General features: G+C 28.0%; 2 protein-coding genes across 2 annotated transcripts; one reads left to right on the top strand and one right to left on the bottom strand.

Annotated features, from left to right (window-relative positions):
• The first annotated feature begins 7,977 nt into the window (after positions 1-7,977).
• EAE98_010653 (uncharacterized protein) lies at positions 7,978-9,361 on the top strand. Its single transcript, XM_038958274.1, has 3 exons — positions 7,978-8,167; positions 8,248-9,055; positions 9,249-9,361. The coding sequence occupies exons 1-3, from the start codon at positions 8,076-8,078 to the stop codon at positions 9,354-9,356; spliced, it is 1,008 nt and encodes a 335-aa protein (XP_038805280.1). The 5' UTR covers positions 7,978-8,075; the 3' UTR covers positions 9,357-9,361.
• A 117-nt stretch (positions 9,362-9,478) lies between these two features.
• EAE98_010654 (uncharacterized protein) lies at positions 9,479-11,748 on the bottom strand (the record flags this gene model as incomplete). The annotated part of the gene is made up of 3 exons (XM_038958275.1): positions 9,479-10,168; positions 10,327-10,472; positions 10,556-11,748. The coding sequence occupies 3 exons, from the start codon at positions 11,746-11,748 to the stop codon at positions 9,543-9,545; spliced, it is 1,965 nt and encodes a 654-aa protein (XP_038805281.1). The 3' UTR covers positions 9,479-9,542.
• Positions 11,749-12,454: the final 706 nt, after the last annotated feature.

A 12,454-nucleotide genomic window follows, 5' to 3' on the forward strand; every position in this document is an offset into this window, starting at 1 on the left:
ATAAAAGAAAACCTTGTTTACAAAATTAATCTTTACAGCGATCTTTTCCGAGTGCTGATAATAAACTCCCCTTAATTCTAATTATTCTATTAATTAATCCATAAATTTAACAAATATTTCTCTTTTGTTTTTTTATTACTACAATAAAGCATTTATATATTCTAAAGTCTACCAATCTTTTATTTAAACTTAAGAATAATATAAAATCAAAAGTAAGCCTTTAACAATTATTAATTATAAAATAACTTGAATTTTATAAAAACTTGTTTATCTCGGAATTATAATAATAATTCTATATAATAAAATAAATTAAAGGAGAAATATAAGAATATATATTCTTGTTGTATATATAAATTCCTTACTTAATAAATCAATAATTAATTGATTAGCTTATAGCTATTTATAAGAATCTGGTTGAGGCTGATTATGTTTATATTGAGTATAAATATTAGGTTATATTTAATAATATGTAATATAGAAATTTTCTGGTATGGTATTATAAATTTAGATTATTAGCTATATAAGTGGGAATTATTAATTCAATAATTCTCTTTTGTAATTTGGAAAGAAAGATTTCTGATTTCCTTTGATAAGCTATTGGTCTTTATATTCAATAATATTATATTATGGAAAACCTAGTTAATAAGTTTATTAAAATTAATAAACTCAAAATTACATTTCGGGAATGTAATTGTAATAAAACAATTAAAGAGATTTCTTTTAAAAAGTCATTTAGCGGAATCCTTTTGTTAATTTTTTCCAAAACTGCTTTCTGTTTGTTAGGTAATTTAAATCTATTTATTTAAATCTTATATTCTTTTTGTATTCCTACTGATTATACTAAAACTTTCAAGTTTAATAATATTTTATTTTTAAAAAACAATTTTAATTATAATATATCTATCCTTGTACTGGGAATAAATTGTAATTTTATTCTATATATAGATAATGTAAATACTATAACCGAAATCTAAGAGATTAAAGAAGATAAAGAGTTCTATAATGTAGAAAAAAATATTAAAGAGAATATTAATCTAAATGTATAAATAAAAACTATTGAATTTATTTGTATTACTAAAAACCAGTATTTAAATCAAAATGCTTAGATAGAAATTCCTTTTTAAATATAGTTCAAAATATAAAATTCTTTAATTTAACAAAACTAATAAAAAATAATTTTATAAATCTATTATATATACTTTCGAGAAATGAATATTTATATTATACCCAAATGTTTATAGATTCCGGAATAAATAATTATATTTTTATTAATAGAATACTTCTTTTATTATTATTTTCTATACTTAAATTTTATTTTAAATTATTTAAATTATTGATTGAAATCAAAAGCTATAATAATATAAAAGATAAAGTTATTATTTATTTAATCTTTTTTAATTTTACAATTGATAATTAATAATAGTTTTATTTGCTATTTCTTATTACTGATTTGGGTTTATATAGTGTAATCCTAGATTATAAATGGTTAATAGAGATTTGAGTTAAAATCGATTATTTTAAATAATATTTTGAATAATCTTTTGAGTATTCTTCTACTATTTCTTTATTAAAAAATATACTTCTAATTAAAAATAATTTATAATAATCTAAAATTAATTATTTAAAACAAAAAGATATTGATAATCGAAATACTCGATTAAAAGAAATATATCATTATATTAACAATAGATAATAGGAAATAATATTGATTATATTCACAATATTTATTATATCTTCTCAAAAACCTAATGTAGTAATTCCCGGTACAGTTAAACCCCCGATTTCAATTAATTTGAGGAAAAAACCTATTCTCAATTAAGCCTATATTCAATTCGTTTATAAATCTCTTTTATTACATATTTCTAATATATACAATATATGTACACTCAAACTAACTCAATTCCAGCTTACCTACAAAAGAAATAAGAATTATAAGATCTTTACAATTATCTATAAAAAGATTGATAATATTATTTCAAATTGAAAATCTATTTAAAACAATAATTATCGAATTATAGTTATAATTGCCTTTCTAAATAGTTTTAAATTAGAAATTATTACTATTTTTAATTATATTATTATAAATATTAAAACAGAATCTTCGATTTCTAAGATTTACTAGCAATACTATTAAATATTCTTTAAATATAAATCCAATATCCTATTTCTTTTCTGATTATATAATTATAAAATCATTTTTTTTTTTAAAAAAAAAAAAGCTTTTAAATACAGTTTATTATATAAAATATTATTTAAACAGCTTGAAATTATTAAAGAATATGTTATCGAAAATTTTACTAAAGGATTTATAAAATCCAATTAAATACTATTCATAATATTGATTTTTTTTATAAAAAAACTTAATAAAAACTTAAGATTCTATATAGATTTTAGATTACTCAATTCTTTAATACATAAGAATAAATATCCTTTACCTCTTATTAATAAAATATTTATATAATTTGCTAATATAAAAATATATATCAAACTAAATATTCAACAAGCATTCCACTATATATACATAAATCCTGTTTTCAAAAAATATACTACTTTTCATATTTAATATAATTTCTATAAATATAAGATTTTACTCTTTGAATTAATAAATGGTTTTATAATTTATTAATAATATATAAATAATATCTTATTTAATTATTTAAATAATTTTTATACTACCTATCTTGATAATATACTAATATACTCCAAAAACAAAAATGAATACAAAAAATACATCAAGTACATTTTCAAATAACTTGAATTTACTAAATTACAAGTAGATCTTAAAAAGTATAAATTCAATATTAAACGTATCAAATAATTAGATTTTATTATTTTTATTGATGGAATGTAAATTGATTTAAAGAAAATTGAAGTAATTGTTATTTAGATTTATTTTATTATTATAAAAAGTATTCAATTATTCTTAGATTTTTGTAATTTTTATTACCAATTTATTAAAAATTATAATATAATAACAAAACCTTTTTATAAACTCATAAAAACAAATATCAAATTCCATTTCAACAAAATCTATCAGAATATATTCAATGTATTTAAAGATAAACTTATTTCCACTTTTCTTTTACAGTATTACAATTATATACTACTTTATATATTAAAAATCAATATATTTAATAATATAATTATTAGTATACTCTCTCAAAAGCATAATAATGAATAATTATTAATTATTTACTTTTCGAAAATAATAATTATTATTGAATTAAACTATAAAATTCACAATAAAGAAATACTTATAATTATCAAATCTCTAAACTATTAGAAAGCTGAATTTGCCAAATCCCTATACCAAATTAAGATATATATTGATTATAAAGCTTTCAAATATTTTATATCTATTAAACAGCTAAATGTTTAATATATTAGGTAGAATCATTCACTGATTATAATTTTATTATTATATATTGTTTTAAAAAAAAATTCATTTATAAATATATTTATTTATTATATTAATAAGTTAAATTAGTAAAATAATATTAAAAAGAAAAACCGATTATAGCAATTTATAAAAAATGATTAGGTAGATATTAGAATTATATATAAATTTTTCTAATAAAAACCAAATGTTATTACAAATCTTAATATAAGTGTAATATTTCCGTTTTTTGATATAATTAATTATATTATTGAAGTAAATAGATTTTATTCGAATTTAAAAGCTTTATGTAATTATATAATCAAATTATATAAATATTTTATTCTTACAAAAGGATTATTGTTTTATAACAATTATCTATATATTCCAAATATTAATAACTTATAAATTTATTTAATTTGCAAAGTCTACAATTTAGTTTTTATTGTATATTCTGGTGTAAAGAAGATTTATTCTCTCTTAGCCAAGCAATATTATTAAAAGAATATGATTTTTATGATTAATCAATATATACAGAATTATTATAAATGTAAATACAGCTCTGTTTTTAGAAATTATATTCTCGATTTATTTTATTTACTTTCTGTTTCTATAAAAGTATAGGAATATATTAGTATAAACTATTATAGTTTCAATAAAGATAAATATAATTATAATAATATATTCGTTATTATTAACTAATTAATCAAATAAACCATTTCAATATTCTATCATAAATTAATCGATTTAAAAGATTAGGTTTATTTGTACCTATATTATGTATATAAATACTACAATACCCCAGAATCTATAATCTCTAATCACAATTCTTAATTTATATTAACCTTTTAATAAGAATTCAATAACATTTTAGAAATATAAATCAAACTATCTATTATTTATTATCTACAAACTAATGATTAGATTGAGATTTATAATTAATATTTTTAGTAATATTTGTGATGTTTTATAAGCTATTATCAAAATAATTAATTTAAATTCTTATTAATGATGAACTATGTTCAGCTTACATTTCCTTATAAATTATTAGATAATCAATCTTTATACAAAACTTTATATAATCATTTATCCTATAATCTCTGGAATTGAAAACTCGATTTTATTATATTTATTAATAATTTGAATATAATTAATATTAGAGAATATATTAAATATAATAAATTAACATTCAATCAAATAAAAAAGAATATTTTGTATATATAAAAAAAGATATTTTAATTAGTTAATTTATATTACTACTTAATCAATTTTGATATAGGAGATTATATATAACTTAGTATAAAAGACTTTCCAATATAATAATCTTTGAAAAAACTGGATTACTCAATTTAAAGTAGATTTAAAATTATTAATCAAATTAGAGATTTCTTTCAATTAAATTTACTATTTATTATAAAAATCCACCCTATATTTCCATTTAACAAACTCTATAAAACAATAAATAATCTATTTTCTAAATAAATTATTAAATTATTACCTTCAATCAATATTATTGATAATATCAAATAGAAAGTAAAGCACATTTTAACTATTAAGAAAGTATATTAATAATTTAAATATAGAATGTTATAACTAAACGCTGATAACAATCTTATTTGGTATTCTATTTCCAATCTCAAAACTATTTTATATTTCCTTTACGATTTTTATTTGTAAAATCCCTTTTTATTAGGATTTTTTATACATTTATTCAAATAGATTTGTTTTTATAAGAATAAAAAGAATAATTATAATTTTACAAATAATAATCAATATATGAATAAGAAAAATCGAAAGAATTTCTTTTATATATTAAAATAATAAAAAAATTATAATCTTATAAATAATAAAAAAATAATTAAATAAAAATTAAATTACTAAAATAATATAATAAAGAATATCTTTCCTTTATCTTGGCAATTTTAAAGTATGTTAGAAAAAAAGCTTTTGTAGATATTAATAATTACAATTAAATAAAATATAAAAATAAAAATTAAATAATTTAAATCAAAATACCAGCCAAATCTTTAGTTAATAGTAACAACAAGAATATACAGAATAATTACAAGTCAAAAGACAAAACAACTCTTAATTACAGTATATATAATAACAAAACCGAATTTACATTCAGTTATTTGTAATTATTTATGAGTTGCTAAAAGCTTTATTTCTATTTACATTATGATAAATTAATACTACTATTCCAATTTATTTCTTTACATTACAGTTTTGGCTATATAATACTCTACATCCTTTTGAGTAAAAATAATAAAAAGTATTTTTTTCGAAATGCAATTTCTTAATTCCTTTTATAAGTTAAATTATTAAAAAAAGATTAATTTTGTTAAAAACTAATAAAATTATAATTTATTTTTATTATACTACTGTATTTAATAATAACTACTCGATACTGGAGAAATATTTTACAAATCTTTCTGAAGGGTAAATACTTATACTTATACTTATTAATGAAATAAAACAAATAGTAAGTTTGATTAGATAATTGATTAAAAACTTGGTAGTATACACTATTCCCTTTACTAGAAATATAATTATATATACAGTCTATATAAATCTAATTATTCTCTTAAATATATTATTCTTATTATAATACTGTCTTTTTTGATAATCTTTTGTTTAAAGATTTCAATTTATTAATATCAATAAAATCAATACTTCTGTAACAGAGTATATCGAATTTATAATCAAATTAATTTTGATATAAAATCTCTATAATCTTTTTTTTGATAATCTTTTACCTATCATTTTCGATATTATTAAAATGATGTACTATTGTAGTTAATTTATTAATAAACTTTTTTTTATAATTATTAATTTAATTAATTAAAGGATTATATTTTTTCTTCAAATTCTACTTGAGAATATAATAAAATGGATATATTTAATAAATAAATCAAAAATCGATTTTATTTTTGAAATTATTATTTTTAATAATTATAATTATATTTATTAGATAAGCTGATTATATACTGAAAATGAATAAATAAAAAATCTTATTTATATTTCTTATTAAAATTATAATCATTCTTATAATAAAACTTCTCTTTCTCAAACTCCTTCTTTTCAATAAACCGTTTGCCTTATGCAATAGAAGAAGTAGTTACTCTTTTTTCTACAAAATAAATAGAAGAATAAGTTAATAAAGTAAATACAGAAAAAACTATAAACAATTTATTATTACATATACATTCTCTTATTATTAAATCTATACTAATAATAGTTTACTCTTGTTGTTGTATCTTCTTTTTAAGATTGATAGTATATTGATAAAAGATATGAGAGATGAATTGATTAAAAAAGAATTTGGAAAAAAAAAGGAATTCAATTAATCTATATACTTCGAAGGATTTAATCAATTATTAGGCTACAGAACAGTTTTTTTTGTTTTATATATACTTTTTTGTTATAAAAAAGAAAAACTTATGTATACATCTATTTATTATACTATTTTAATTAAATAATAATAATACTACCTTATAATTACCAATTTGATAATTAAAATAGATAATTATAAAGCTTAAAGGCAAGCTTTTTCGAAAAAAAGAATAATATCACAAATCGGTACTCAATTACAATTATAATCACTCATATATGTATATACACATATATACAATCATATATATATAATTAATATATAAATACATTCAATAAACATTTTGCTCCCAATTCTATAATTATAGATTCTAAGGATAAATTATACTCTGCTCTTGCAGTTCTTTTAAGGCAAAGTGTTACATATATTTCCTATAGAAAATTTCGAAATAAATTCTAAAAATATATAAATAAAGTTAATTCTAAAGACTATTCAATGATATAATTTCTTTTATAAAAAGTTTTTAATAAGGTTGAATTTTATTTGTTTTTATAAGATTTCTATAAACATACCATACAGATTCTAAAATTTCTTTTTTCATTAGGCCAAAATCTATTTTTGGGGTTTTGGCCAAATGATTCAAATCGGCCTCAGTAAGTGTGGGTATAATCCGACAAAAACCCGATGTCTCAGATCAAAAGCTTAAATCATCAAGGTTTCTAAAATAAGCTTTGGCAGACGTACGCCTTGACCCACACATGTTTACGACGAGAGCCAGATCTTTCCAAACATTCTTTCTCTTTGGTCTTTCAAGCTTCGCCCAAAGTACGAAGATCAGATGATTGTTTGCATCAGACAGCTGATATCTTCAGATATTGTCGGTTGCTGATTAGTTCATGCATATAGAATAGGGGCAACTAGCATTGTGGTCACCGGAGAGTAGACAACTGCTAACAGTAGGTACCTACGCAGTGATAGATTGCAAAAGCAAACCCTGCTTTTCTAACATTAAGAATTATCAATATCTCTTGTCTCAAGCCTTACTTGGAAACCCCTCGTAAATTTGGGAGGATCTAGCCTTATTGATATGGATCCTGATTCATCATCGGATTGATCACATCCCACACAAATACTCCTTGCGCTAGCGTGAAGCCGCGTAACTAGGGGTTCTAAAAGTAACTATCAAAAGTAATGTGGGTTCATATAAGGTCAAAGTATGGGGTAGCTATTTTTCTGTCAACTTTCTTCCGTTTGTATTCTTCTCTTTTGGCTGTATCGCAGCGTTTCCTTCCTTTCGAGATTCCAATTTGGTTTTGTGGGTAAGGAGTATATGTAGAGGAATTGGAATTCTGATAAGTGTTGAATATGTCTACGGGTTTGGCATCATGGAGTTTCGGGAGTAGAATGCGATCAATGGTGATAGTTGGTGTATTCTTGAGTCTTGTCCTTGTTTATGGGTACGTTCCAAGCTTCTTCACTATTCAATCTTCAAGTTGGGTCAATGAACTCATGATTCACGTCTGAACCTTTCTTTCAGATTCGCATATCGTTTGAACCATGGCGAAATCCAACCAAAACTTAAACCTCTCGACGCCGGTCCTATTACAATTGTTCAAATCGAAACTATAGAACATACGGTGACACATACCAGCACATCAATTTCTGTTTCCACAAAAACTGAATACGCTTTACCAACCTCTACCCTCGATCCCACAAAACTAGCATTCATGGTGGAGACTCGTCCACTACCACATCTACCTCTTCAGCTCACGCATATGACAAGCGTCATTCCACAGGAGTGGACCTTTAAATTTATGGGAAGCAACACTTCCATCAATTATCTACTTGGGTTTCACCACTTGCGAGATCTAGTAGCCTCAAATAAGCTTACTCTCGTTCCTCTCCCATCCCATTGGGATGTCTCAAGTCGTGAATCCATATCTCAGATGTTCACCGACCCCGAACTTTACAAATCCCTCTCCCCAGCCGAACATCTCCTAGTCTTTCAACCCGACTCTATATTTTGCACCAAAGCACCCACTACTCTGAACGATTTCCTCGAGTATGATTACATCGGAGCGCCATGGTCGACATACTCAACCCATGGTGGCAACGGGGGACTTTCCCTCCGTCGCGTATCATCCATATTACGATTGCTAGAAAAAGAAAGACGCAAACCCGGAGATGGAGCACTTGAAGATTTATGGCTGAGTACAGGACTGAACAAGCTGGAAGGGAGTAAAATGGCAAATGCAGCAGTGAGCAAGACTTTTAGTGTGGAAAGTGTTTGGGACGAAGCTCCGCTGGGTTATCATATCGGATGGTTGGGGGTACACCATGAACAGGTTCGTCATCTCATCATTTCTTTTCTCGCTTCTTATCCCGCTGGCAAATATGTATTGTTTCCTCTGCATCAATTTCACGGTAAAAGCTCAAATTTGTACTGCCCGTCGTGTTCTTTCCTTTCCAATCTATCCATTTTGTTCCCTCCCGAAACCCGAAACAACCGGAGAAACTAACGCCAACCCCACCCAACAGATCTGGGATAAACCCGACTACGTCTCCCACATAATGAACTACTGTCCCGAAGTGAAAATCATCTTGGGCATGAAACTAGATAATGATAAGCCTCAAGGCGTTTCCTAATCTTGCACTTTTCTCTTCTCATCAATCTATCTTCATGCTCTTGTGTATCATGTATGATTTATTTTATCTTCCTATCTATGGAAATAATATGTATGAAAACATGTACCATTCAAATAGCAAAACAAGAATGAATAAAAATAAAAAATAAAAAATATAAATAAAAGTTTGAAATCTTGAATCTCAACCTCAAGTATGCGTTCTCAATATTCCACCATTCCCATTCCCACCACTCAAATGCTGTGACTGGTGATGCGAATGACCCGCATGCTGACTCGGCTGCGCAAGCCCAATATTATTATTATTCAACCGATTCGGCACTGCTCCCTGCACATTCTGCACTTGTATCGCATGGCCCGGTTGCGGCACAATGAGATAACCTGCTGCGTTTACATTCGCGTTCGCGTTTGCGTTTGCGGCATGATTACCACCACCTCCTCCATGTCTACTTCCACCTCCTGCATTCGCGGCTAGTAATGCGCCTCCTGCTCGAGCTGATTGTGCTTGTGCTCGTGCTTGGTTTGGAGCTTGACCATGACCTTGAACAGGAGCCTGAGCTAACAAATTTCCAGCGCTCGACCCACCGTGCAGAGCACCCACACAGAGATATTCGAAAAGCACTTTTCTCTTCTCCTCTTTTTGCTCTTCGCGAATGGGCGTGCAGACTCTGCAGTCGCAGGGGGAATTCCTGGTTCCATGGGATTTAGTCTTTTGGAGATGAGACACGAAAATGGCAAGCATTGTTGTATCAGCAGAGCTGTGACTCGTTCCTACTGGGAGATCGTAGGTGGTGAGGAGGGCGTCTAGGGTTTTTGCTATGGGAAGGGAGAGAAGTTAGTTTCTTTCTTTCTTGGGATGTGGGGATGGGGTTGTGATGATGGGGTTCGGTGTATGTATGTGAAATGGGATGAAAGAGTTTCAGGTATTCTGAGGGATAGTGTGGTGTAAGGGGCAAGGAAACGAGGAAACAAACTATCCATAGCCAAAAAGTCCTTAACTTTCAAAGGACGTTGAAAATATTTCGGATGTTTCCCTTTAGCGTCTAGTTTAGGGTGAACCTCAGCGTTGAGCATAGATGGTCTGATGATACCATTTGCAACCTGGGCGCACATATTGACTCTGAGAATCATAAGTTAGTTTCCAAGAAACTCAAAGTAAGACAAGGAAGAAGAAGAAAAGAAAACCAAAACAGGGATACAAACCGTCTAATCTCTTCTAACAAGGCAGTTTTGCTCTTCTGTGTTGGTGAATCACTCGAATCCGAACTCGAGTCCGAACTCATAATTGCTTGTCTAGTTCCTCCGTTTCCCTTTCTGCCACTACCAACTGCATTCCCATTCGCTGCTCCATTCCCGTTGTTATTATTTCCGCCTCTTCTTCCTCTCCCATGACCCCTACTTTGTGACCGACTTCGCGAGCGATTTCTACTAGTTCCAGCGTTCGCTTGAACGCTCAAATTAGGATTAGGATTTCGACTGTTAGACATTAATCTCGCTATACTAATCGCTGTTCCAGGTGGCAAATTTATTTGCAAATAGCGATGTAAAACATCGCGAATGAGATCCGCTAGAGGGATGTTATTCAGATTGTTTGGGTTATTTTGTTGATTGTTGGCGTGATTATGAGGGGGGTGGTGTGCATGGGAGAGTGGGGAAGGAGAACGAGAAGGGGAGGAAGAAGGAGAGCGGTGTCGATGGTTGTGGTTGTGATTGTGATTGTGATTGAGGTGATGGTGAGGATGGGGATGTTGATGAGGATGGTTGGGAAAATTCATTTTCCTTTTAGCTTTTGGGAGCGGAACCAGAGCGAGTGTTTGAGCTGGTGGTGTATTAATTTGAGGAGGAGGAGCAGGACCAAGAAGGTGGATATGGGTTTGTGGTGGAGAAGGTTTCCTCGGTGGAAGAAGAATGGCAGGAGGAGGTAATACGTGAATATTGTGAATCGTAGGAGGAGGTGGAGGCAAAGGAATGTATGGTGGTGGAAGCTGTTGGACAAAATGTATGTGTTGTCTTGGCGGTGATCTGGGACGAGGAAGAGGTAAATACACTTCCGGCTCTGGCTCCACAAAATGAATTTGCTGAGTTGCAGGCTCTAATCTACGTCTCAAGTCCGGGTCAAAAGGAACTCGTTGAAACACCTGAGGGTGAAGAAGTTCAGGCTCGGGTTCAAGTTCCCACTGCAGCTCTGGATAGTATATGGGACTGATGGGACGAAGTTGTTCGTAGTTCTGTTCCGGAGGAGGAAGTGTAGGTGCAGGAAGAGGATAGACAGGTGTTGGAAGGGGATATCGACGACGAGGTCTTGATAAAGCGAGCGATGCGGGATTGATATATCTTTCTCTTTTTTGTCTTCTTCCGGGGCCCGGGCAAAAGAGACCAAGGCAGAAATCAAGCATATAGAAATGTTCTGAGGAGGATTCTTGGGTGAAAAATGAAGATTCACGACTCTTGTTTATAATAAATGTTTGCTCGTTATCGTAATGCAAAAATGTAAATGTAACACACAGATGCCGGCACGATTAGTGGTTATTAGCCAATTCTGCAGGGTTTTCGTATATATGTTTATCCATGTATATACTAACGGGCCGATTGGATTGAATTATGGAAGTCAAAATTTGGCAAATGCTTACAAAATTGTTTGTGTAGGACCAAAACACCTGGACATCGAGGCTGACTGACGAAAAGCTTAGCGAGGTTGCATATGTTTGCTCAATCGTATTGTTTCACTGTACTAAAAGATGGCTATTGAAGATCATGAGGTGGCTTTTTCAATAGAATGACCGAGTAGAGTGAGTAGATATGAATCTATTGAAATGTCTCATCAATGTGATGCTAGCTGGCTCGAGTATAATCCTCGAAAAACTATGGTATTTGTGGAAATTTCGTCCATAGCCTCATGCTAACCCCAAATATCGCTACTTCACGGAACTTCCGTTGATCAATCACGTCACGACTTCTCAATTGTAATGTGTTCAACATATTTATATGCCGTTTCTCCTTGTAGTAACCGCAATAACCAATCAAAATTGCACAGAAAACGTCCTTTTCGTCCTATACGTGAAAGGGTCATAGACAATGTGATCATTCGGTGTAAAGGGGAAC

This window comes from Botrytis deweyae, assembly GCF_014898535.1.
Source record: "Botrytis deweyae strain B1 chromosome Unknown BDEW_039, whole genome shotgun sequence".
Classification (NCBI taxonomy): domain Eukaryota; kingdom Fungi; phylum Ascomycota; class Leotiomycetes; order Helotiales; family Sclerotiniaceae; genus Botrytis; species Botrytis deweyae.

What these genes read in the sequence shown, in the direction of transcription:
- EAE98_010653 (XM_038958274.1), top strand. Translation starts at nt 8,076, where the DNA reads ATGTCTACGGGTTTGGCATCATGGAGTTTCGGGAGTAGAATGCGATCA. An exon ending in AGTCTTGTCCTTGTTTATGG is followed by an intron (nt 8,168 to 8,247) that starts GTACGTTCCAAG and finishes CCTTTCTTTCAG; the next exon opens with ATTCGCATATCGTTTGAACC. An exon ending in TGGGGGTACACCATGAACAG is followed by an intron (nt 9,056 to 9,248) that starts GTTCGTCATCTC and finishes CCCACCCAACAG; the next exon opens with ATCTGGGATAAACCCGACTA.